This window comes from Panthera onca, chromosome X (genome assembly GCF_046562875.1).
Source record: "Panthera onca isolate mPanOnc1 chromosome X, mPanOnc1 haplotype 2, whole genome shotgun sequence".
NCBI lineage: Eukaryota > Metazoa > Chordata > Mammalia > Carnivora > Felidae > Panthera > Panthera onca.
The window spans coordinates 4,407,838-4,433,801 of record NC_138357.1 but is presented as its reverse complement, the minus strand read 5'-3'; the positions used below and the strand labels follow the sequence as shown (position 1 = coordinate 4,433,801).

The following is a 25,964-nucleotide window of genomic DNA, read 5'->3' as shown; positions in this document are numbered from 1 at the left end:
AAAAGGGGATGATAATTGTGCCTGTCATATAGGGCTATTTTTAGGATTGAATGAGAATATATGGATAAAGACCTGAGAGCAGTGTCTGGCATCTAGGAGGACACATACATGTTAGCCATTATTAGGGGTTGAGAGGACCCATTTGGATACTCATGTCCTATGTCTTGCAATAGAGGAGGTGAAGCAGAGCTCCCAGGACAAGGGATTTGTTGCACCACAAGTCATGAGGATGATTAATAAGAGGGACAGTTTTCAAATGCACAGGCGATCATGCTTGGCTGGAATGAGAAGCTAGGAAAATAGATATTGTTCATTAAGCTCTAATTAGCAGGTAAATTGTACAAGGGGACGGGAGTCCAAGTGTTACTACAAGTAATTAATGTGCTTCTTCTCTCCCTGGTAACCCTTTGATTTGACCTGTCTAACCTGTAGTCTTTATCAGGCATTAAGATCCTGGGAATACTGGTTGTTAATTACTTTGGTGAGCCCCTGATTGCACTAAAGGAAATGGATGTGTCCTACTCTTCCTAATGACTCAAGCACCAGGGGAAGATAAAGTGGTTCTAGCTATGATGAATTATGCCAAGGAGATTTGGAGAGGGCAATCATTCTCTTTGTTCATTTAACAAATGTGAACAGTGTCTCCACATTGGTAAAGTAAATGTGACCAAACATAGTGTGTTTAGGAAAACAACCCAGTTTGTTGATGCTCACAGTCCTAGTGACTTGACTGCTGCCCAAAGCCCTGCTCAGTTCTTTTGAGACTACAGCCTGGAGTCCTGGTCCAGGAGTCCTGGTCCCCCACCCTAGACCTGGGACAAGACTTTCCTCAGCCTGGGCTGGCACCGTGCTCTGCTGAGAAAGCCAGCTTCTGCTGCCTGAGCTTACCCAGTTGCCTGTGGACTTTAAGTCTGAGCTGTGTAGAGACCAACCATCTTGCATGCTTCCATTCTGATTGATGTAAAAAAACATCTGATGGTTCCTTCTTGTGGAAACTATACAGACTGTGTCAGTAAAGCATGTTGGGTGCTCGTGAAAAGGCAAGTCACTACGTTCCTTTCCATCTGACTCACATGTCATGGAGGCCTAGGAGGTTGATGAGTGCCCATTGGGTGGCAGCTGGGGGCAGAGTCTCTGATGTCTCAGAGAGCCTCTGTCCTCTATGAAAGTGTAACACAATAGAGTTTAGACAATTAGACACTTTCAGAATAATAATAATAATAATAATAATAATAGGGGCACCTGGGTGTCTCAGTCAGTTGGGCGTCCAACTCTTGATTTTGGCTCAGGTCATGATCTCATGGTTTCTGAGACTGAGCCCTGTGTGGGGCTCTGTGCTGACATGCAGAGCCTGCTTGGGATTCTCTCTCTCTCCCTCTCTCTCTGTCTGCCTTTCCTCCACTTGTGAGTACTGCACGCATGCTCTCTCTCTCTCAAAATAAACAAATAAAAATAAACATTAAAAAAGGAACAGTAATAATAGCTAGTGGTTGTTAAGTGCTTACTCTGTTCTGAATTATGTTCTAAGCACTTGCATGTATTATCTCATTCAAGTCTCCCATCAACCCTCTGATGAGGCACTATGATTATCTGGGTTCAAGCTTGTTTTTATTTTTAAGAATGAGCCAAATGCAGTCTTCATCCAGAAGAGCATTGGCCAAAGAAGTCTGGAGTGCCTGGGGGAGTCCTTGGCTCTCCAGCCCTTGCTGGGATTGGAGGAGATGTGGGTTGGCACTAAGAGGTCCTCTGCTTGGCTATCTTGGGCCAGGGGCCACCTGTGGCTAAAAAAGAACCCAAAATGTTCACAGTGGCATTACTCATTATAGCCCCAAAGTGGAAACAATCCAAAGGCCCACTGATGGATGAATAGATACACAAAATGTGGTTTATCCATACAGTGGAATACTATATGACCATAAAAGGGAATGGAGGTACTAATACATGCTACAACATCGGAAAACCTTGAAGACATGCTAAGGGAAAGAAACCAGATACAAAAGGCTACATATTGTATGATTCCATTTATGTGGAATGTCCAGAATGGACAAATCCATAGAGACACAACTCAGATTAGTGGTTTCTAGAAGCTGGGGGCTTGGAGGGAATGGGGAGTGACTGCTAAGGGGTACAGGATTTCTTTTTGGGTTGATGGAAATGTTCTGAAATTAGGTAGTGGTGATAGTTGCAGAACTTAGTACATGTACAGACAACCACTGAATTGTGCACTTTAAAGAGGTGACTATGGTATGTGAATATATGTGAATAAAAACCATCAAATGAAAAAACAGAAAAACAACAGAAAAGAGAACACAGAATCCACCCTATCAAGTGCCAGAGCAAAACACTATCTTATGAAGCTGGGCTGTGGGAGAAAATCCCTGGGCTGAAAGGATATTGGGCTCCTCCACTAGCCTTGGCGTGACCTTGGGCAAGTCCTGTCGCCTCTCTGAGCCTGTTTCCCATCTGTTAAGTGGCATTGTTATGAGAAAATATATCCCTGACAGGATTTTGAAACCTATAAAATGCTTACTTAAAATGACAATGCATTAATCACAGGCAAGGTATTATCCTCGTATGCACAGAAATTTTGCCCATTTGCCAGCAGAAACTGCTTGCTCTCTTTCAACTTTGAAAAGAGAGCCAAGTTGTTGGCTGCGACCCTGACTGCCACTGCTCCCCCCCCCCCGCCCCCGCCCCCGGCACCGATCTTTTAGAACATGAGAAATGTGGAGACTGAGATGGAAGAAAGTTTTCTGTATCAACAAGAAGAGGGAAAAAATCTTTTAACATCTACCTTTTACACAGAATGCCCCTCGGCATCACTTCTACATGGGATGTGGTGAGTTTTCAGTGCTGGGAGTCCTCTGGGAGACCAGGCACTGTGCCTTATCTCATAATAAGTGATCTAGGGGAAGGGGCCATGCTGGGACCTGGCTGGGCTCCAAGACTGGAAGCTGTCTACACAATTCCCTGTCCACTATTCATTATTTTATGCTCCTTCCTAATCTCTGTATGGGTTTCCAAGGTTTTTCTGGGACTCCCCAGGAAATGTCCTAGGTGTCCTCTCTTTTGATTCTACACCTCATAGGTTTCAAATCCCAAATAAATTGTTTTTCTCCACTCCCAGTTATTAGGGCTTCCTAGAAGGCTTTTTAGAAAGATACTTAAAAATCCTTTGCAAGCTTAAATAAACCATACACACTGCACTCTACCCAAGAAAGACCTGCCCCCTTAACTATTCCGAAGCAATTGAGGTTACTGTACATGAGTCTTGTCTTACCCTTGCAAATTCTGACTGGTTTTCTTCCTCATATGTATCCACATAGCAGATTCAATATCCATCTGTTGTTTTTTTTTTTTTTTTTTTTTTTTTGGACTGGGAAATGTTCAGATTCCTTATTAAGGTAATTCAAAAAATTAACAAATTTAATTTAACCAGATGCAGAACCCCTCCCATTATGAAAATAGTTGCCTCTATCACTTGTCCAGTACTGAAAAATCCAAGTCCCAAGAGGTCATGGTCAAGCAGCGTCAAAACAGGGGCAGGGGCCAGGGATCACCTCAACCTCTCTCCTGCTCACCCCTCAGTCCCAGGCAAGCCCGGGACACAGCCCCTGAGATTTCCCAGTGCCCCGGATTTCCACCAGCTCTGGGGCCACCTCCTCTGAGAAGTACAGAATATAACAATGTCTGAAAGAACAGTTTGCCAACTGTCTTTACAGGATTGTTGATGGGGGAGGCGGTGCAGGGGAGATGCCAGTATATTCAGTCACTAGAATGCGTGTTTCCCTTTTCCTTCAATTTTTTTTTGTTTTGTTTATTCGAATTAAAAACGGCTCCCTGCCACAAGTAAAAAGATCCAAACCCTCGGGGAACCAGCGTGAGCAGCTTGATGTGGACGAACTAGTCCATCGCGTGGATGGACTTTTGGCCGCTCGCCTCTTTCCAGGGCTCACCTTCCTCTGAGGAGGAGAGCAGAGCCGGTTCTCACGTTGCGTTTATGGATAAATCGTGGCCTCGTCCAGCCTGGAGAGTGTGCCTCCCGGGTTCCAGCCAGCCCGCCAGCCAGGAGCAGTGAGATAATGAATGTGAAAAGGCGCAAAGCGGGAGATCGTCTTTCGTGCGGATTCCCTTCCCGGTAGCAAGCGCAGGGGGTAGGGGTGGAGGGATTCATCTTCCGACATTCCTACTTTGGGCTTTTCCGCTAGAGAAAGTGCGTGCAATCTGGTGTTCAGCCATGTCTGCCTTTCCGTTAAGGGTCCCTGAACGTCTCGGTCCCTCTCGGAATCCGCCCCCAGCCCCCACCCCCTCTGTCGGACCCTCTCCCGGCAGGGTAGGAAGGCTGCGGTGTCCAGACGGTGGCGCTCCCAGACAGTGCAACCCCCTCTCCCCCAGTGCAGCAAGAAAGCTAGTCTGGGACAAGTTTCAAAATGTTCACTGATACTTACCGCGAAGCTTCTCAGCAAGAGCCACGAGTCCGAGTAGCGGGCAGAAATCCACTCCCGTGACCGAGGTTGTGGAGGGAGCGAGTAGAGAATCGCGCCCCTCTAGTTTTAGCCCCAACAGTTCGGATTTCCCGTGGCCCGCGCACTTCGCGTGCCTGGGCGCTCCACAGGGAACCGTGACGCCTCCGGGCAGAGATTTACAGGGAAGGGGGCGGTCCGACTGAATGAGATCGAAATGGGACCCCTGGCAAAGGGTGGCAAGGGAGAAGCACCGACCGAAGTTATATGCCTGGGGCAGAGGGGCTGATCTGCCGCAGTCTTCTTGGCTGCGCTGCCCGGCACCTCCGCGACCGTCCCGCCTCTGTAGCGCAGCTCCCCGAGCCTGTCCGAGAGCCCCGCGCCACCCTGTAGACCGTGCGGAGCACCTCAAGAGGGGAAAAGAGCCGGAACTGTTTCGCCGCTTTACTTTTTCCCAAAGAAGCCTGTGAGCTCCCGCAGTCACGGTGCCCAGCAGCGGGGAAGGGGACCAGCCCCTGCTCTCGCTTGCCCCACTCCCTGCTCCCAGAGCCCGGCGCAGGGGACATCTCCTTAAGGAGAGCGTAAGTCCCTGATCGACTGTTCAGTCGCTTGCTGCCATTAAGGGAGCCAACCAGCCTCTAGCAGAGCTAAGTTCCCTAGACACTGGGCACCCAGACTGAGAGTGGAAGCTCTGGGCAGCTGCCCCCTGCTCCCCATGAGGTGCAAAAGGCTCTGAACGGGAAAAAGCACCTGAGGTGGCATGAACCTTTCAAGAAGATATATCTAGGGTTCAAGGGCCACTGGCGCTCTCTCACACTCTGCTGGAGGCTACAGACTGGCTTGGGTTGGAACTGAATCCCAAGAGAGACCCCCGTGCCCCTGCTCTGCATTTTACATCGATTTGCTAAGTGTTTGCGTTGCAAGGGAAGGGAGAAGAACTTGCTAGAAACGGAAGCGCAGTGGCTGGGGAGCAGGGAGGTGGATTCTGAGCTTGTCACGAGGCAAAGTACCTAGGGGATGGTGGGGGCGGCTAGAAGGGAAGCACAAACAAGGCAGTCGGAAGCAAGACGACACCTCGTTGTGGATTTGTCCAAGATGAGTTGGAGATCAAAGCGGGGGTGTTTGAGGAGCTCTGATTGGTCGGGAGGAGGGATTTGGGGTGGGGCTAGCCACCTCTTGAGGCTTTAAAAGCTCATCGGAGAGGGGCGGGTTGCTGTCATTCGCTCTCTGATCATCGGAGGGGAGGCAGCTTTCTGGAAGCTCCTGGTGACAGAGCGGGTGTTCGCTGTCCTGACTGGCTGGGAGAGCCGAACTGTCTCCGGCAGCAATATGGGGCCTACCGTGGCAGTCCCCACCCCGTACGGCTGCATCGGCTGTAAGCTGCCACAGCCAGACTACCCACCGGCTCTAATCATCTTTATGTTCTGCGCAATGGTTATCACCATCGTCGTAGACCTGATCGGCAACTCCATGGTCATCTTAGCTGTGACGAAGAATAAGAAGCTTCGAAATTCTGGTAAGCCACCCTTACTTCTTCCTACCTGGCGTGCAGCTACTTGCAAACCCTAGGTCATTGGTTCGGGCGCCTAAAATAGGGACCGCTCGGACAGTGCCCTCACATTGAACGTCCCTACCCTCAATTTCCCTGAGAAACTGGGTGGTGATGTTCTGCCGGGGCCCCATAAATTGAGACCTTCTGAAGGCTGAGGGAGCTGGGGGAAATAAGCTTTTGGCGTCCAAGTGCAAAGCCCGGGTCCCGCGGTGCGCGGCAGACCCCTCAGCCCTGCCCCGTCGGAGACGTGATGCAGAGGGAGCCGGCACCCCAGCAGAGAGTGCGGCCACCGTCTGGGGACAGCATGCCGAGCCAGAGGCCACCGAGGTGGTGGCGCGGAGACAGCGCGGGCCGAATTGCTGCGGAGGGAGCCGCAAGGTTGCGACCCGATCCGGGAAAGTTAAGTTTGCGGCGGCCGCGGCGGCTGTGGCGGCGCTTACAGGAGCGCAGCGCAGCGGCGGCGCCCCGGGCCGGCCGAGCCCCAGCTGCCGCGGCTCTGGGGCTCCAGGGCGGCACCCAGGCGGCTCCCGGGCAGCGGAGCGCAGACCCTCGCGTCTGAGTGTGGAGCAGGGTGGTCTGAGTCCGCCGGAGCCGAGCTCCGTCCGCCCGTCCCAGGGCGCAGGGTGGAGAGAGCAGAGCGGAGGTCTGGGCGCAGCTGGCGGTGGCAGCGACGGCAGCGGCAGCGGAGATCGCGAAGTCCGTAAGCGAGGTGCTGGGAGGTCTCAGGGAGGGCTGGCGGAGAGGTCCCGGAGCTGGGCATCTCGGGTGGGGGGCGTAGAAGGGAGAACAGGGCGAGGATGGCGGGAGGGCCGCGGGAGAGCTCGGAGGGGGCGGCCAGAGGCGCAGGGAAACTGCGAAGCGCCGGGAGCCGGGATGGGGTTTGGCGGCGAGCCGGGAGCTGGTGCCCAGGAGAGGGGCCGGCTGCGGGCGGCGCGGGAGGCTGCAGGGCGCGGCCACCTTTGCGGGGGGCGGGGGCGGCGGACTCCGCCAAGCGGTGAGCCCCCTTTTGCAGGTTGGGCGGGGGAGGGCGGAGGACGGGAGGGGAGGGGCAAAGGGGCCCGGACGCCTCGCGCGGGTCCCAGGAGGGAGAGGGAGGCGCCCGGGGTCTCTGCTGTCGGGATCTCTGCCTGTGGGGGGCCAGGCGGCTGAACGGGGAGAGAGGGCGGGATGAGAGAGTCGCGTACCCATAGGACCCGGAGGGCGGGGCGCGAGGAAGAGGAAGCAGCCCGTTTTTGGAGGATTACTTTGAGGGGATGAGTTTCAAAATGCACTGACGGACACACAGTCATTAAAAGTTTTCTTTTACGCTCTGGTGCTTATGTCTGATTTCACTTTGGTCCGCTGGAGACGCGAGGCTGCACGCTTGGACCTCACCCTCGCCCCAGTAGCGCGGTCCCAAGGAACCAGAGAGCCCCCAGGGACCACCTGCGAAGCCCATTTTTTTTCTTACTTTTCTTCTTCTGCCCTTTCTTTTTCCTTCTTCTTTCTTTCTATAATTCAAATAAAGGTTCTTATTGTGTTTTTGTTTTTAAGGCTTTTACCTCTGCCTTTTCCACTTTCCCCAATTCATTTCTTTGAGGGAAAACCCTAGAAAGAACCTCTGGGTGGAAAGCGCTGAGACCGGCGTTCAGCGCTGGCAGGAGGGCAGAAGGAAACGTTCTTTTGCCCTTTTAAAAAGTGCTCATTTTCTCCTAGTCCCAGATGAAGTGCAGTATTTTGCCAAACCAATGCTAATTAGCATTGAGGTGTTTCAGAGAGAGAGGAGGGGGGGAGGGAGACAGCTCAGCGCCTGCATTTGGCTTCTTCGTCCTTTTTTTTTTGGACAGGTTTTACAAAAACGTTCCTATCGGTGCCCGACAAAACAGGACTGGGGGCTGACTCCCCCTCTTCGCTTGCCTGTTTAGCTGCAAAGCTCTAGTGAAGTTCAGAGCAGGGGCGGGAACTCTTTACACAGGGCGTTGAACAAGCGGGTTCACGGCTCTGCGCTGGACCCCAAGGAAGCAGGCAGTTCGGCTAATCCTTGCCGGGATTTTCCTGATTGTTTTTCTCCCTACTCACAGTTTTTGGTCTCAGACTAAATTTTACAGGGTCTCCCTCCCTCCCCTCAGTTTTCACTCTTAGGCTACCTTGGAAATGGTAAGTATTTACCGGGCTTAGTCATTAATTATTGTCTGATCTCGTTTTCTTAAGGAGACGACGGCCTTTAATGCCGTTTCTCAGACTGTTCTCTTAGACAGGTTTGCGTTTTAAAAACAATGCTAGACTAGAAAAAGCAGAGGGCTCACTCATTTTTTCGGCGGGGGGGGGGTGGTGGTGGTGGTGGTGAGGCTTCCTGATACTCCTCCAGCCTCTTCCCTTCCCCCCACACCTCCAGCCTACTTTCTACCCACAGCTTCTACCTGGCCTCTACGCCCTTCTCACTTCCCTCCCTATCCCCATTTAAGGAAAAAGTTTGCATTCTGTTTTTGTCTAAAAAGGTGGCAGCATGTCCGTGTGTATGAAAGGTTCCACAAAGGGCTTCTGTGCTTACTGCTTTCTGACATAAGTTCGTTTTTTTTTTTTTTCTCCCTGAAGCAGAGATGATATTGTTTGAAAGGAAAAAGGCGCTCAAAGGACAGGTCTCCCAAACTCGGTTGTACATCACAATAATCTGGGGCATGCCTCCAAATAAACACAAAGTGACAGGAGTGTTTTTTAAAAAGAATTCTAGAATTCTAAATTGTCACCTCTTCAGCCGGCCTTTCCCTCCAGTTTAAACTTATACACTTCCATACTTAACCATTTATTTTCCCCTGCTTTTCCCCCTCTTCCTTCCCCCTGATATGTTTTTCAGGCAACATCTTCGTCGTTAGCCTCTCCGTGGCCGATATGCTGGTGGCCATCTACCCCTATCCTCTGATGCTGCATGCCATGGCCATTGGGGGCTGGGATCTGAGCCAGTTCCAGTGTCAGATGGTTGGATTCATCACAGGGCTGAGTGTGGTCGGCTCTATCTTCAACATCATGGCAATTGCCATCAATCGTTACTGCTACATCTGCCACAGCCTCCAATACGAGCGGATCTTCAGCGTGCGCAATACCTGCATTTACCTGGTCATCACCTGGGTCATGACCGTCCTGGCAGTCCTGCCCAACATGTACATTGGCACCATCGAGTATGATCCTCGCACCTACACCTGCATCTTCAACTATCTCAACAACCCTGTCTTTGCTGTGACCATCGTCTGCATCCACTTTGTCCTCCCTCTGCTCATAGTGGGTTTCTGCTACGTGAGGATCTGGACCAAAGTGCTAGCAGCCCGTGACCCGGCTGGGCAGAATCCCGATAACCAGCTTGCTGAGGTTCGCAATTTTCTAACCATGTTTGTGATCTTCCTCCTCTTTGCAGTGTGCTGGTGTCCTATCAACGTGCTCACTGTCTTGGTGGCTGTCAGTCCGAAGGAAATGGCAGGCAAGATCCCCAACTGGCTTTATCTTGCAGCCTACTTCATAGCCTACTTCAATAGCTGCCTCAACGCTGTGATCTACGGGCTCCTCAATGAGAATTTCCGAAGAGAATACTGGACCATTTTCCATGCTATGCGGCACCCTATCCTGTTCCTCTCTGGCCTCATCACTGATGTTCGTGAGACTCGGGAGGCCCGGGCCCTGGCCCGTGCCCGTGCCCGGGCTCGTGACCAAGCCCGTGACCAAGCCCATGAACAAGATCGTGCCCATGCCTGTCCTGCTGTGGAGGAAATGCCAATGAATGTCCGGAATGTTCCACTACCTGGTGATGCTGCAGCTGGCCAACCTGAGCCTGCCTCTGGCCATCCCAAACCAGCTTCTGGCCCCCCCCGGGCTGCCTCTGCCTACCGCAAATCTGCCTCTGGCCACCATAAGTCTGTCTTTAGCCACTCCAAGACTGCTTCTGGCCACTCCAAATCTGCGTCTGGTCACCCCAAGTCTGCCACTGTATATCCTAAGCCTGCCTCTGTCCATTTCAAGGCTGACTCTGTGCATTTCAAACCTGCCTCTGTCCATTTCAAGGCTGACTCTGTCCATTTCAAGCCTGCCTCCAATCACCCTAAGCCTGTCACTGGCCACCACATTGCTGCTGGCAGCCACTCCAAGTCTGCCTTCAGCCCTGCTACCAACTATCCTAAAACCACGACTGGCTACATCAAGCCTGCCACCACCCACCCTGAGCCCACTGTTGCTGATAATCCTGAGCCTGCTGCCACCAGCCACCCTGAGCCAGCAATTGCTGGCCACCCGGGGCCTGCCGCTGCTAGCCACCCTGAGCTCACTGTGTCCTGTCACCCTGAGACCATTGCCGCCGGCCACTTTGAGTGTGACATCACTGATCTCCTTGAGCCTGTCTACAGCCCTGACAGTGAGTCCCCTGAGCCTGCTGCCAGCCCACTGGAACTTGCCACTGCCTCCCACGGTCCTGACCCCACTGTGATCACCACTACCACCAGTGATTATCATAAGATTGTGATCATTGATGTTGAAGCTGATTCTGATGAAATGGCTGTGTGAATAATGCTCTTAAGGGTGGCCAGGAAGCAGTCCACTTTCAAGTTTGTTTAGAATATGTAATTCAAAGTGAGATAACTTACTGCACCTACACACAGACACACATAGACATGCACTCACAGACGTGGTGTATCTACATCCACCTTGTAGGCATACTCCTTCTTTACATAACATACTTTGAAAAAGTGTGTGTGTGTGCACGCGCATGTGTGCGCTTGCTATTTTAGAGACAAAATTTCCCCCAAGTTTCACATCTGTTCTTCTGAGCCTCCCTTTCGTTCTATAGTTGACCTTGAGCCAACAGTGATCCTTAAAATTTTAGAGTTGATTTTTTTCTCACCCTCGTATCCCCTTTTCTCCCCTCTCTTCATTTCCTCCTCTCAGTTCCTGCTTTATTCTCTCATTCCCCCACCAGTGGGGGGTGGGGGGGAAGGGGAGGAGTGCTTTTGTAAGTAAATGTGACCACAAAGCTTTATGGTTTTAAGTGTGTAACTCTATATTGTACTTTTTAAAATGGCAGTCAGAAAGGCAGTTTCGATAAAGTGCAAGTTCTTGAAACAGTTTCTTTTCTGAGTTTCAGCAACAAGGTATGACCCATATCTGAACACAATTTGATAAGCTCTTAATAAAATAAATTTTTATGCCTATGAGTTCAAATGGCAAAAGGAAAGATGTGGCCAAACCAAATTATTTCTATTTTATGAAAATTCAAACATTGGTGCTGATTTTTATAGTCACCTTGTTTGCAGTCACTTAACCTTTTTAAACATCTTCCAGAATTTTCTTTCATTCAGTTCCAGAGAAACAAATCCATTCATAAACTAGTTACTTCTCCTGAAATCCAAATTTATGGTTGCTAGAACCAATTACAGTCATGTATTTAATATTCTAATTGACAACTACTCTTTACCTCAGATTTTTTTTTTAGACTGCCTGATGTATTTGCATAATCAGTTTTTACATTTTTCTTTTTCATCCAGAAGGGAACTCAAGGTAATAGCTGGTCGCCAGAGCCTTTGTCTCCTGCCTTGTCCCTCAGCCTCTCAGCCTTTGGCTGACGTTTCTGTGATCGACAATGTTAAGTTGTACATGTCTTGTATTAGCACACCTGATAGCCCAGGGAATGATTTTTCTCTAGAATTCAAGAAAAAGTTGTTTAATAAACGTTTCTACTATTGATTCAAACTGACACAGAAAGCAAAGATTACTGTATAAAAGCTTGTAAGGATAAGGAGAAATGTATTATACTGCCTTAATTTGATTCTGTATTTGTGGTAGCAATTAAATAAAAGTGTTTTTGTGGCTTTGCTGTGTGATTTGTGGGTAAATTCACTTCCTCCTCCCAACTTTCTTGTGAGGAGGGTTAAGAGGCGGGTGGAAAAGCACTGACCTTGGGGAATCAGAAGACTTGGGCGTAGGTTCCATCCTTTCTATGAGCTTGCTATAGAAAGCTCAGTTTCTTGACTCAGCAAGCTGGCAGACTTGGGGTGGGGTGGGGTGGGGGTAGAGAAGGGCTCCCTGGTTTTGGCATGTGGTGACGATGGATGACCTGACCTGTCTACTCTTAGACTTCTGGACCTTGCCTGTCATGGCTTCTGAAAACAGATCTCTTTTTTACCCCCATGGAAGGCATGAAGTGCGACCCCAATAATGTCACAACTGTTAGAGGCTGCTGGGACCAAGTAACCGAGCTCATGAGCCAGTTGGGGGGAGGCACAGAAGTGGAAGGCAGGAAAGCAGATGTTTTCCTTTCCAGCTGGAAGATAGGTGGCAAGACCCCAGCCACTGGGCAAGGCTCCCTGACCTCGGGAACACAGTCCCAAGAGAATATCTAATGACAAAGAAATGCCCAAAATAAAGTGCTCTGTAAAAATAAAAATGGATTCAAAATGATATACAGTAGGATATCAGTTTTGTTAAGAAAATATGTACACTTAAACATGCACATATACATAGACACAGAGATATACACATGTAGTTGCTCTGTCCAGGTTCAGACTGTGAGTATAAACTGAGGTAATCTTAACTTTTCACGCCCAATTTACAGAGGTTTGAGCCCTACCAGGATGACTGCTGGACTTTAGGCTGATTCCCTGTGCAAAATTTCTGCCAAATATTCCGGAACACACAAAAAGGATATTTCCTCATGTACTCACAAACTGGTCTACAGCCAGTACCCCCTGCCATGTGTTCCATTGTCTCCCTCTCTGCCACCACCCAAGGAGCTTTGCTTTGGTGAGATTACAGTAGTGTTCAGACCAAGGGTGCTGGGTGCCAACGCTTTGAACTACTATTCTCCTGGGGCTCAAGGCATGTGGGCTTCTGAGAGAAGATGGCAGGGGAGAGAACATATATCCATACTTTTACCAACTTTGTTTCACACTCTGCTCTCAAGTGCTTGAAGCAACACAGCTTGTGCCCATAGTCTCACAAAGTGTCACTTTAGCCATTCTGATCCCCTGTCTGCCTCCCTCACAACCCTCCCCCCCACCAAGCTGCAGTTCAAGCACATAGCCAAGAGACATTTCTCTCAGCCCCTCCTTCCTTTGTATTGTTCCTCTCCGCTCCCCAAAGTCAAGAAGCCTCATAAACACATCTCTGATTTATTGCACCCACTATGCGTGACCAAGACAGGACCCTGAATCTCTGTGGTCAGTTTTAAGGTGCTTTGTAGCTCTCCTCAGGACAATGCTGGGTTTCTAGTTTTACACCAGTGAGATCAGAAGGGCCAGTTTTGCTAATTTCCCCAAAGAGAGAATCTGCTTTCAAGTGAGCATAAGTCTCCATAGTCAAGGGATTAAAAAATGCAAGCAACTTTTAAGTGACAGTTTCCCCAGCTTCTACTCTTTTTTCCCCCTTTTAAATGGAAATATAATGTATATGCTGTAAAGTGACAGCCTGGCAAATTTTTTGTACCTAAAAGTGACAGCTTGACAAATTTTTATGTTTGTATGCATCCATGTAACTACCACTCTGAGCAAGGTGTAGATTCTCTTTTGGAAGGCTCCCTTTTGCCTTCTTCTAGTCAATACTTCATCCAAAAGCAATCACTATCCTGACCTCTCTTTCCATGCATTAATTTTGTCTGTTCTAGAACTTCATAGAAGTAGAAATATACAGTATGTATTCTATTATAACCAATTTCTTTTTTTCAAATTGTGATAAAATATACATAACATAAAATTTACCACTTAACAATTTTAAGTTTGCAATTCAGGGGCATTAAGTGCATTCACGGCATTGTGCAACCATCACCACTACTCATTTCCAGCAATTTCTTCCCAAACTCTGTAGCCATTAAATAATAACTCTTCATTCTCCCCTGCCCAGCCCCGGGTAGCCTCTATTGTACTCTCTATCTCTACGAATTTGCCTATTCTAGGAACCTCATGTAAGTGAAATCACACAATATTTGTCCCTTTTTGACTGGCTTCTTTCACTGGGCATAATGTCTTTGAGGTTCATTCATGTTGCGGCAGGTGTCAGTACTGTATTCTTTTTATGGCTGAATAATATTCTGTGGTATGGATAAATCACATCTCGTTAGTCCATTCATCCATTGGTGGATTGTTTCCATTTTTTGGCTGTCATGAATACTGCTGCTATGAACATTGATTTCCAAGTATTTGATTTACTGCTTTCAATTCTTTGGAATATGCATCTAGGAATAGAATTGATAAATGGTATATTAGCGTCGCTTCTTTTGCTCAATATTATGTCTTTGAGATTCACTCATGTCTTTGTATGTATCAGGGTTTTTTTTTTTTTCATTTTAATGTAGTACTCTACAGGATGAATATACCACAATTTATTGATTCTGTTGATAGACTGTTGATGGACTTTTGGGTTGTTTCCAATTTGGGGTTACTATGAAAAATGCTTCTATAAACATTGTTGTACATCTCAATTTTATTTTATATTGAGATATTTTACATACAGTCAAGTGCACAAATCTTCAGCGTAGAGCTCAATCAATCTTTCTGTGTGTTTACACCTGTGTAGCCACTATAGAAATCAAGACAGAAAACATTTCCAGCACTTAGAAGGTACTAGATTAATTTTGCTGCATCTTCAACTTCATTTAAATTTTTTTTTTCAACGTTTTTTATTTATTTTTGGGACAGAGAGAGACAGAGCATGAACGGGGGAGGGTCAGAGAGAGAGGGAGACACAGAATCGGAAACAGGCTCCAGGCTCCGAGCCATCAGCCCAGAGCCTGACGCGGGGCTCGAACTCACGGACCGCGAGATCGTGACCTGGCTGAAGTCGGACGCTTAACCGACTGCGCCACCCAGGCGCCCCTTCAACTTCATTTAAATGGAAGCATATAGAATGTACTCTTTTTGTTTTGTTTTGTTTGTTTGTTTTTAAGTAGGCTCCATGCCCAGTGTGGGGCTTGAACTTACAAGTGTGAGATCAAGAATTACATGCTCTACTGAGTCAACCAGGTGCTCCTAGAAGGTACTCTTTGTATCTGTGTTCTTTCACTTGTCATTTTGTCTGTGATATTTATACATTCCTTTGGGTAGAAGTAGTACATTCTTTTTTATTGCTGTGTGTAATTCCATTATATTAAATATAACAATTTTTTTTTCAATCCATTCTACTATAGATGGACATTTGGGCTATTTTTTGGTTTGGGGCTGTTATGAAGAAAGTTGCTATGAACATTCTTGTACATGCCTTATTGGTACACATATGGATTCATTGCTCTTGGAAATACACCTAGGATTGGAATTGCCGAGTCATGAGTATACGTGTGTCTAGTTTTAGCAGGTAGTGCCAAATATTTTTCCAAAGTGGTTGACCTAGAGCACCTGGGTAGCTCAGTCGGTTAAGCAAAAGTGGTTGACCTAATTTATATTGGCATCAGTACTATGTAAGCTTGAGGTGTTCTGCATTCTCACCAACATTCAGTAATTTCAGCCATTTAATCTTAGGTATTCTAGGTCTAGTGCTATTTCGTTGTATTTTCAATTTGTATTTCTTTAACAATTAATGTTGACCATCTTTCACATGATCATTGACCATTTGGATATCTTCTTTACAGAAGGGTCTGAACAAATATTTTGATTGTTTTAAATTTGAGGTTTCTGTCCTCTTATTGGCAGTAGAAGTTCTTTATATATTCTGGATATATATATGTATATAGTAGTCTGGATATATATATATATATATATATATATATACACATATATCATGAATACCTTCTCTCAGTCTGTGGTTTGCCTTTTCTCTCTCTCTTAATTGCATTTTCAAAAGCAAAAGACCTTAATATTATGAAGTCCAATTTAATCAGTTTTTTCTTTTATGACTATGCTTTGTGTTTAAGAAATTTCTGATTAATATAATGAATATTCTCCTAGATTTTCTTTTAGAAACATTATTGTTTTGCCTTTAACATTTAAGTCTATGCTTCATCTTGAGTTAATATTTTGTGTTTGGTGTGAAGTATAGGTCAGGTTCATTTTTTTTAATATAGTCATGGTTCATATTTCCATTTTATTACCATTTTGTGAAAAGATCAACCTTTGTCCAATGAACTGCAGTGGACACTTTGTTGTAAGATAGTTAATCACATAAAAATAAAAGTTATCTATCTATCATTTATATATCTATCTCTTTCTGGACTATTTAGTCCGTTTCATCAGTCTATTTGTCTAGCCTTGCACCAATGCCACACTGTGGTTTTTAATTTAATTAAACTATAGATTACATACAATGATATGCACACATATTAAGTTATTAAGTGGATAGTTAAATGCATTTTCACTCATATGCACTTTTTTATATCACTATCTTCCAGATATATATATATATATATATATATATATATATATATAGAACACTTCTATTATCCCAAAAGGCTTGTTCATGCCCCATACTTAATCAATACCTCCTCGAAAGTTAACCACTAGTCTAACCTCTATTATCACAAATCAGTTTTGTCCGTTTTTAAATTTCTTTAAAAGGAGTAATACTATATGTACGACTTTGTATCTGGATAATTTTGGTAAACTTTATGCTTTTGAGAGGCATCCATGTTGTTGGCTGTATCAGCAGTTCTTTTAAAATTTTTTCAAAGAAAGATTTAATGAAGTGGAATACTTCCGATCCATATTATGCTGAAAAAGCAGATCATAAAATGATATGCAATTTTGTTAACAAAACCAAAATAAGTATATGAAAAGACACATATTTTATTGTTTTACATAGTACATATATATACATATATATTTTTTATTGAGATATAATTCATCATTTTAAAGTATTCAATAAATTCTATCATTTTAAAGTATTCAATGCAGTATTTTTTTAGTGGATTCACATAGGTGTGCCACCATCACCATAATCAGATTCTTGAATATTTTCATCACTTGAAAAGAAACTCTGTACCATTGTAGTCAGTCCCTATTACCTCCCTGAGGCCTCACAACAACCACTAATCTACTTTTTTGTGTGTCTATGAATTTATCCATTCTGGACATTTCATATAAATGGAATTATACAATATGCGGCCTTTGGTGTTTGATGTCCTTCATTTACCATAGTTTTCGAGGTGTGTTCATGTTGTAGCATGTATCAGAACTTTGTTTATTTGTAATGCTGAATAATATTCTTTTGTATGTATACACCACATATTGTTTATTTATCTGTCAATGAAAATTTGGATTGTTTCTACCATTTGCCTATTGTTTTTTTATTACATTTCTTTAATGTTTATTAATTTTTGACAGAGAGAGAGAGAGAGAGAGAGCATGAGTAGTGGAGGAGCAGAGAGAGAGGGAGACACAGAATCTGAGGCAGGCTCCAGGCCCTGAGCTGTCTGCACAGAGCCTGACGTGGGGCTCGGACTCACAAACCGTGAGGTCATGACCTGAGCCGAAGCCGGGATCCTCAACCGACTGAGCCACCCAAGCGCCCCTCACCTTTTGCCTATTGTGAGTAATACCTCTATGAACATTGGCATAAAAATTCATGTTTCTGGATATGGGAAACCAGAGATAGAAAAGTAATATGAGCCTAAAAGAAACAGAAAAAAAGAAACAGTAAAGATGAGAGTAGAAATCAATGACATTGAAAATTGATAGATAAAATCAATAAAACTAAAAGCTGGTTCTTTGAAAAGGTAAATGAAATTGATCAACCTCTAGCCAAGCTAACCACGAAATAGAAGACACAAATTGCTAATATTGGAAATGAAAGATCAGTCATCACTACTGATCCCGTGGGCATGAACAGGTTAATAAAGTGATACTATGAACACTTCTATGCCTATAAATTTGATAGCTAGGTGAAATGGACCAACTCCTTGAAAGACACAACCAATTAAAATCCACACAAAGAGTTCTGGGTGACTCCAAAGCTGCTATGTCCTCTCCTGTGGCTGCTAGACTTCCATTTTTCACAACTATTAGAGTTGTTGAAGCTATTGATTTTCAAAGCTACGGTGGAGCTAAGGGAGGGGAATGGAATTAGGGAAAGTTAAAGCACAACCAAACTCACTGTTCTTACCAAGGTTTGGTCATTTTTGTGGAATAAGCTCTCTTTGGATTAAGACTTAGGTTAATTTCCAGAGTTCTGAAAAAGTAGATTTTCACAGTTTTTGTGGTCTTGCTTTTATGGAGAAGCACATTTTTGGAAACCCTTACACTGCCATTCTGAAAGTCCCCTCCTGCATTTTGATTAAAAAAAATTTTTTTTAACATCTATTCATTTATGAGAGACAGAGAGCACAAGCAGGGTAGGGGCAGAGAGAGAGGGAGACACAGAATTGAGGCAGGCTCCAGGCTCCAAGCTGCTAGCACAGAGCCCAATGCGGGGCTCCAACTCACAAGCTGTGAGATCATGACCTGAGCTGAAGTCGGATGCCTAACCGACTGAGCCACCCAGGCACCCCTGATTTTTTTTTTCACTTGGGTAATATGTCATGGAAATCACTCCACATCAGTTCATAGAGAGCTTCTTCATCCTTTTTTTTCCCACAGCTCTATAGGACTCCATTTTGCCAATGTTGTATCATTTATTCAAGCACTGTCTTACGTATGGACATTTAGGTTGTTTCCAATACTTTGTAATTACAAACTATGCTGCAATGAACATCCTTTTGCATATGTATTTTTGGACTGTTGGAGGTTCATCTTCAAGAATAGATTGGAATTTCTGGGTTGAAAAGTTCTGCAAGTGTTCCACTCGTTTGCATTCTCAACAGCAATGTATGAGTGTGTGTGTTTCCCCACAGACTCATCAATAGATTCTGTTATACTTTTTACATTTTTGCCTGAGAGGTAAAAAATCATATCTCAGTATACTGTTTATCAGCATCTCTCTAATATGTACTGTATTTGGATATTTTTCATATGTTTAAGGAGCATTTTTACATTCTTTTTCAGGATGAATTATCTGTTTTTATATTTTCCTCACTTTTCCAGTGGGCTTTTGGTCCATTGTCCTTCAATTTTATAAAACTTTGAATTGCTCTTTATTTTTATAGAGCTGCTAATCACAAGTCATTCTTGAGATTTGGTATTTTTCTTGTGCAAATATTTCAGGTCAAATTAAATGCCTTTTTCAGTGGCTATGATTCACTGTGATTAAATTCACGTTGTTTGCGAATCTCATTAATTAACTGCAGAAGTTCTGGAGACCAGCAACAATTCCAGAAAAGATTCAATAACCTGAGAAATTTTCATTATAGTCAAGCCAGATGGGGACTGTTTTTACTATTGAATTAAACTCCTGTGTGGAGTTAGGAGGGGGGATGGGGGGGAGTTGGTAATAAGTTTTCCAAAAAGGTATAGAATTATGAATCATGAGTCATCATTGGTAAGTAAAAAAGGGAGGATTAAATGAAAAAAAATAAGCAAGAAGGAGTTATAACCTTAGGAAGAATACCTTTAAAATGAGGGGTTACAGTCTTAGGCAGATTAGTAGGACAAACAGTGAAAGATCAAGCAAAAAACAATTATAATAGATTTGATATATATTTATTGAGTATCTGTTATGTACAAGACTCTCTTCTAGGCCACTAGAGTCTATGGGAATTACCAAGATAAACAAGGGAGAATCCCCCTTCTAATCTAAAGGCCTGAAATGGACAATATGGTCTTTTGTTTAAGCCACCATTTACTAACCCCTACTACATGATAGGCACCAGTCAAGGCACTCTAATTCTCTTATCTCTAATTCTCATAAAAATGCTGTGAAGTTCAACTGATGGAGTGGGAAAAGATGTTTGCAAATGACATATCGGATAAAGGGTTAGTATCCAAAATCTATAAAGAACTTATCAAGCTAAACACCCAAAAAACAAATAATTCAGTGAATAAATGGGCGGAAGACATGAATAAACACTTCTCCAAAGAAGACATCCAGATGCCTAACAGACACATGGAAAGATGCTCAACATCACTCATCATTAGGGAAATACAAATCAAAACCACCATGAGATACCACCTCACACCAGTGGCTAAAATGAACAACTCAGGAAACAGCATATATTGGCCAGGATGTGGAGAAAGGGGAGCCCTTTTGCACTGTTTAGTGGGAATACAAACTGATGCAGCTACTCTGGAAGACGGGGTGGGGGTTCCTCAAAAAGTTAAAAATAGAACTACCCTATGACACAGCAGTTGCACTACCAGGTATTTATCTAAAGGGTACAAAAATGTTGATTCGAAGGGGCACATGCACCCCAATTATTATAGCAGTGCAAAGTAGCTGAATTATGGAAGGAGCCCAAATGCCCATTGACTGACGAATGGATAAAGAAGATGTAGTATGTATATAGAGTGGAATACTACTTGGCTATCAAAAAGAATGACATTTTGCCATTTGCAACTACATGGATGGGACTAGAGTGTATTATGCTAAATGAAATAAATCAGAGAAAGACAAATATATGATTTCACTCATATACGGAATGTAAGAAACACAGCAGATGAACATAAGGGGAAGGGAAGGAAAAATAAGATAAAAACAGAGCAGGGGGCAAATCATAAGAGACTCTTAAAATACAAAGAACAAACTGAAAGTTGTTGGAGGGGAGGTGGGCGGGGGAGATGGGCTAAATGGGTGATAGGCATTAAGGAGGGCGTTTGTTGGGATGAGCACTGGGTATTATATATAGGTAATGAATCACTGGGTTCTACTCCTGAAACCAATGCTATACTGTATGTTAACTTTAATTTAAATAGATATGTTTTTTAAAATGTATACATTACTTTAAAAAGTAAGAGAAAAAGGGTTAATTATAGTAGTGTGCTAGAACTGACTTACTGGAGAGTGCCAATTTTTACATTGTCAGGAATTTTGTAAGTTATTTGTTAAATAACAACCATTAGTAAAAGTTAAAGTATGTAATACTCAACAAAGGAGGAATAGAAGGAAACTTAACCTAAAAAGGGGATCTGTTTGTTCTCAGTTTTTAACAGTCTCTAATGCTTTGGCTCTCTCCCACTCTAACCTCTTTTTTTTTTTTTTTTTCCTTCCCCTCCCCCATGGGTTTCTGTTATGTTTCTCAGGATCCACATAAGAGTGAAACAGGGTTGATGGGGGGTGGGAGGGAGGGCAGGGTGGGAGGGAGGGCAGGGTGGGTGATGGGTATTGAGGAGGGCACTTTTTGGGATGAGCACTGGGTGTTGTATGGAAACCAATTTGACAGTAAATTTAATATATTAAAAAATAAAAAAAAAATATATAAAAAAAAAAAGGGGATCTGTGAAAATTCTACAACTAACATCATACTTAATGATGAAAGACACTTCTTCCCGTGTTCAATGATTCACAATGGTGCGTCAAAATTGACCATGATGAAAATATGTATACCACAGAAATCAGCAAATGCTAAAAAATTTGGGCTTAATTTAACGTTTTCTTCGTAGTGAAACAAGTAATAACACAGATGAAAAAACATAAAAAAATGCTGCCAGGTTAATACTGTTACTCTTATTTTTGAGAAGAGGACACTGAGGCCAAGAAAGGTTAAGAAATTTGTCTGGAGTGAGAAAGCTGGAATGTTGAACAATTTGAACCCACATCAGCTTCAAAGTGCCAAATACCAATTCTGAATAATACTTCATAGTGAATTCTGTTAGGATTAATGAAACCAGGTTAGCCTAAGATAACAGTAGCTAATTATTTCATAATTTCTATATGCCAAACACAACACTCAACAACTTACATGGGTCATATTTAATCCTGGAATGTAATGTAAATGTTTGGATTCTCTGTTGCACACCTGAAAGTAATATAACACTATGGCAACTATACTGAAAACAAAAATAAATGTTTGCATTCTCTACAGTTTCTCTGATACTACCATCTACCTCACTGTCTATATTGAAATTCCAGGTTTCACCCAAGACTCTTACCTCACCCACATCCATTTGGTTGATAAATCCAATATATTCTGCCCTTTAATAGCAATTTAATTCATATTTTGTTCTTAATCCTTAGTTTGAATCACCATCATCTCTTACATGGATTACTTCAAAGTATTAAGAGTTTCTGTACCCATCTCTCTACCTTTATTTTTTTTTTTTTTGAGAGAGAGAGAGAAAGAGAGACAGAGAGAGAGAGGGAGGGAGGGAGAGAGAGAGAGAGAGAGAGAGAGAGAGAGAATGAGAATCTTAAACAGACTCCATGCCCAGCGCAAAGTCTGACTCAGGGTTTAAGCTCAAGACCATGAGATCATGACCTGAGCTGAAATGGAGTCGGAAGCTTAGCCATCTTCCTAACTTTCTAATCCACTCTGTACATTGCACATCCAAATACATTGCTACTCCAGTTTTCCTCCTAACCTTGCTCTTCCCTGGTCCTGTCTCTATGTCCCTCAATTTCTGAGAGTTCTTCATTTCTTGGTTTGTGACCTTTGCCTGTGGTATATATTGTATACATCTACCTATTTGGCAGTTGTGGTTTGACTTTGTTCATGATGCATTTGCCATGCAAATTTTTAACAGTTAATCAAATTTTTAAGATTTATTTTCTTGCCTCTAGATTTTAAATTTAGAAAGCCTTTCTCTACCCCAAGGTTAAAGAAGAATTCCCTTATGTTTTCTTCTGGTACTTGCATGGTTTCATTGTTTTGGAGTCTATTTTTTTTTTTTTGTCTATGTTGTGAGATATAGATGTAATTTTATCTTTTTCCCTGTCATTTCCCAAAGTCATTTGGGTTTGTACTTTCTTGTGGAGTATCCCCTTCTACAGAAATCGGTCCATTTAAGCTTTTTAACTCTAATGTCAATTTCAGTAATTTGAATTTCCTTAGGAAAGTATCCATCTTCTCTAGGTTTTCAAATTTGTTTGCAAAGAGACCTCATATGAATTTTAAAATTTCATTTGTTTCAAAGGTTATTTTCCCTTGTCAGTTCTTATCTTGTATATTTGTGCTTCCTTTCTCCATTTCCTTTCTTGATAAAGTTAGCTAGTACTTTGTCTGTATTGTTCATCTTTACAAAATTATACTTTTGTTTCTTGAGCTACTGTTTTTCTCTTCATTAATTTCTGCCTTTATCTTTGTTATTTCCTCCTTTTTCAGTTTACTTTTTATTCTTTTTCTAGTTTTATGTGCTTGAGATTTAGTCCATTTTTTTGGTTTCAGTTTTCTGGATAAAAGTGTATAATGCAAAAAAATTTCTCCTGATCATTTTTTTAAATGCATCCTATAGATTCTGATAAGTAGTTCTTTTATTATCATTATTTCTAATTCTTTAACTTCAGTTTGTAATTCATGAAGAAGTTGTTTAATAGGAGATTCCTAAATTTTGAGGAGGAAAGGGTTTTCTGCTGTTTTGGTTGGAACATTGTAGTTGTGATTATATTTCAATCAGAACATGTTGTTTGTGATATTTATATTTTATGGAACTTACTGATGTTTTCCTTGTGGCCTAATAAATTATCAATGTTTGTCTTTGTGCCATGGACACTTGGGAAGAAAGTGTGTATTCCCTATTATCATAGTGACCTCAACATATATTCAAAATATCTATCACATTGATTACTGTTTCCTAATCAATATTCACATTTTATCTCCATACTTTTGTCCATTTGGTTTATATTGTACTAAAAATGGTGTATTAAATTATTTTATTATTAGTGAGTATCTATCTATGTCTGCAGTTTTTGTTTCAAAAAGGAGGCAGTCATTGTGTTATTTGGTATATAAATATTAGTGTTACCTGTTTATTGTGGACTGTAACTTTGACATTAAAATTGTCTTTTACTGTCATGTTTAATATGTTTGGGTTTGAATTCTACTTTGTTTGATATCAGAATCACTACACTTTCTCTCTTTTGGTTTCTATTTGCCTGGTGAAATTTTGTCTATTCCTTGATTTTTAGTCTTTCCGAATCACTTTGTTGTAGGTGTGTATCTTAAATACAGTATCTAGTTGTCATTTAATCAGCTTTCTTCAAGTATAATGTATCTAACAAAATTTGCCTATTTTAAGTGTACAAGACCATGATTTTTAGTAAATCTATAGAATTTTGCAAACATCAACCACAATCCAATTTTAGAACATTTCTGTCACCCCAGAAAGATGACTCACGGAGATTGGTGTTACTCTCCATTTCTTCTGCTAGGTCAAGGAAAGTATGGATCTATTTTCCATCTCAAAACATTCACCTTTTTTTAATGGAAACTTCATATAAATGAAATTGTACAATACATGTTTCTTTCTGATCTGGTTTCTTTCACTTAGCATACAGTTTCCGAGGTTTATCCTTGTAGCTTCGTTCCTTTTACATTTTGTTTATTTATTCATCAGTTGATGGACATTTGGATTGTTTCTACCTTTTGGTTATTATGAATAACGCTCTTATAAACTTTTGTGTACAACTTTTCGTGTGGACATATGCTTTCAATTATCTTGAGTATATATCCCTAGAAGTGGAACTTCTAAGTGATATTCTATGTTTAAATTTTTGATGATATGTAGGTTCCAGTTTCTTTCTATCATAACACTTATTTTTCTTTTTTATTAGAAACATTCAAATGGTTATGTAATGATATCTCATTGTGGTTTTAATTTGCATTTTCCTAAAGACCAATGAGGTTGAACATTTCTTCATGTACTTATTTGCCTTTCCTATGTCATTGGTGAAATGTCTATTCAAATTCTGCCCATTTTGAAATGGATTTGTTCATTTTTCTTAATAAATTGTAAGAATTCTTTAAATAGTCTACATATAAGTCCCTTATAAGATACATGATTTGCAATTATTTCTTCCATTCCATGGGTTGCTTTTCACTTTGTTAATGTGCATTATTTTCTCTATTTTTGATGCTTTGGCTCTTGGGGCCTTGCTGACTAGAGGGCCTGTCCTTCCCAAGGCTAGCCAATCCTTGAAGAAGTAAATGACATGCCTGTTATCATGCCTTTCATATATAAACCAATTACTCCAAAGCCCACACCCCCAACCACCTCCTCTATCTGGCTCCTACACTCCAGGAGGCAATATTCTCCTACCCTAATCACTTCAGGGACAGGTTCCAGAAAACTAGGGACATTCTCTATCCCCCAGGGCCCACTGAAATTATTCAAACAATCCAGTCCTAAACCTTGCCCATTCTTTCCTGTGGAAACCACAATAAAGGCTCTTACCTGTGTGTTTTCCCACTCTCCTGACTGAGAAACCTCATACTTCACCATGTGACCCCCCTGCATGCCTGGCTATGCCTCCATTTTCTGGGGGTCTGTGAGTGTAAACTTATTCTTTCGTGACAGTCTTCTCTGTGTCTGTGTGTCTTACTATACCTGATTAAAACAAATGCCAAGTTCCCTTAAAACATGATGGTGCCCTTTAAAGCACAAAAATTTTCAGTTTGATGAGCTCTAATTTATCTTTTGTTTTTGTCACTTGTATTTTTGATGTTATTTATAAGAAGGGTTTGCCTAAACCCAGGTCACAAAGATTAATGCCAACAGTTTATAGTTTTAGCTCTACCATTTAGGTCTATGTTGCATTTTGTGTTACCTTTTTTAAGTTTATTTATTTATTTTGAGAGAGGGAGAATCCCAAGCAGGCTCTGAACTGTCAGCCCAGAGCCCAACACAAGGCTTGAACTCACAAACAGTGAGGTCACGTCCTGAGCCAAGAATCAAGAGTTGGATGCTCAACTGACTGAGCCACCCAGGTGTCCCCATTTTGGGTTAATTTTTATGTATGGTGTGAGGTATGAGTCTGATTTCATCTTTTTGCATGTGGATATACAATTGTCTCAGCACCATTTGTTGAAAAGATTTTTATTCGATTGAATTACCTTCATAACTTTGTAAAAAATCATCTTAAGGGTTTATTTATAGGCTGTATCTGTTCCTTTGATCTATATCTTTATTATTATGCCAGTGCCACATTGTCTTGAATACTGAATACCAAAGCTTCTTTTCCCACTTTACATTATTGGAACAAATCCTACTTGG

At 42.8% G+C, this 25,964-nt stretch overlaps 1 protein-coding gene across 1 annotated transcript; it reads left to right on the top strand.

Annotated features, from left to right (window-relative positions):
- The first annotated feature begins 5,792 nt into the window (after positions 1-5,792).
- Positions 5,793-10,539, top strand: GPR50 (G protein-coupled receptor 50). Its single transcript, XM_081793354.1, has 2 exons — positions 5,793-5,979; positions 8,849-10,539. Exons 1-2 carry the CDS (start codon positions 5,793-5,795, stop codon positions 10,537-10,539), a joined length of 1,878 nt encoding a protein of 625 aa, XP_081649480.1.
- The last annotated feature ends 15,425 nt before the right edge of the window (positions 10,540-25,964 follow it).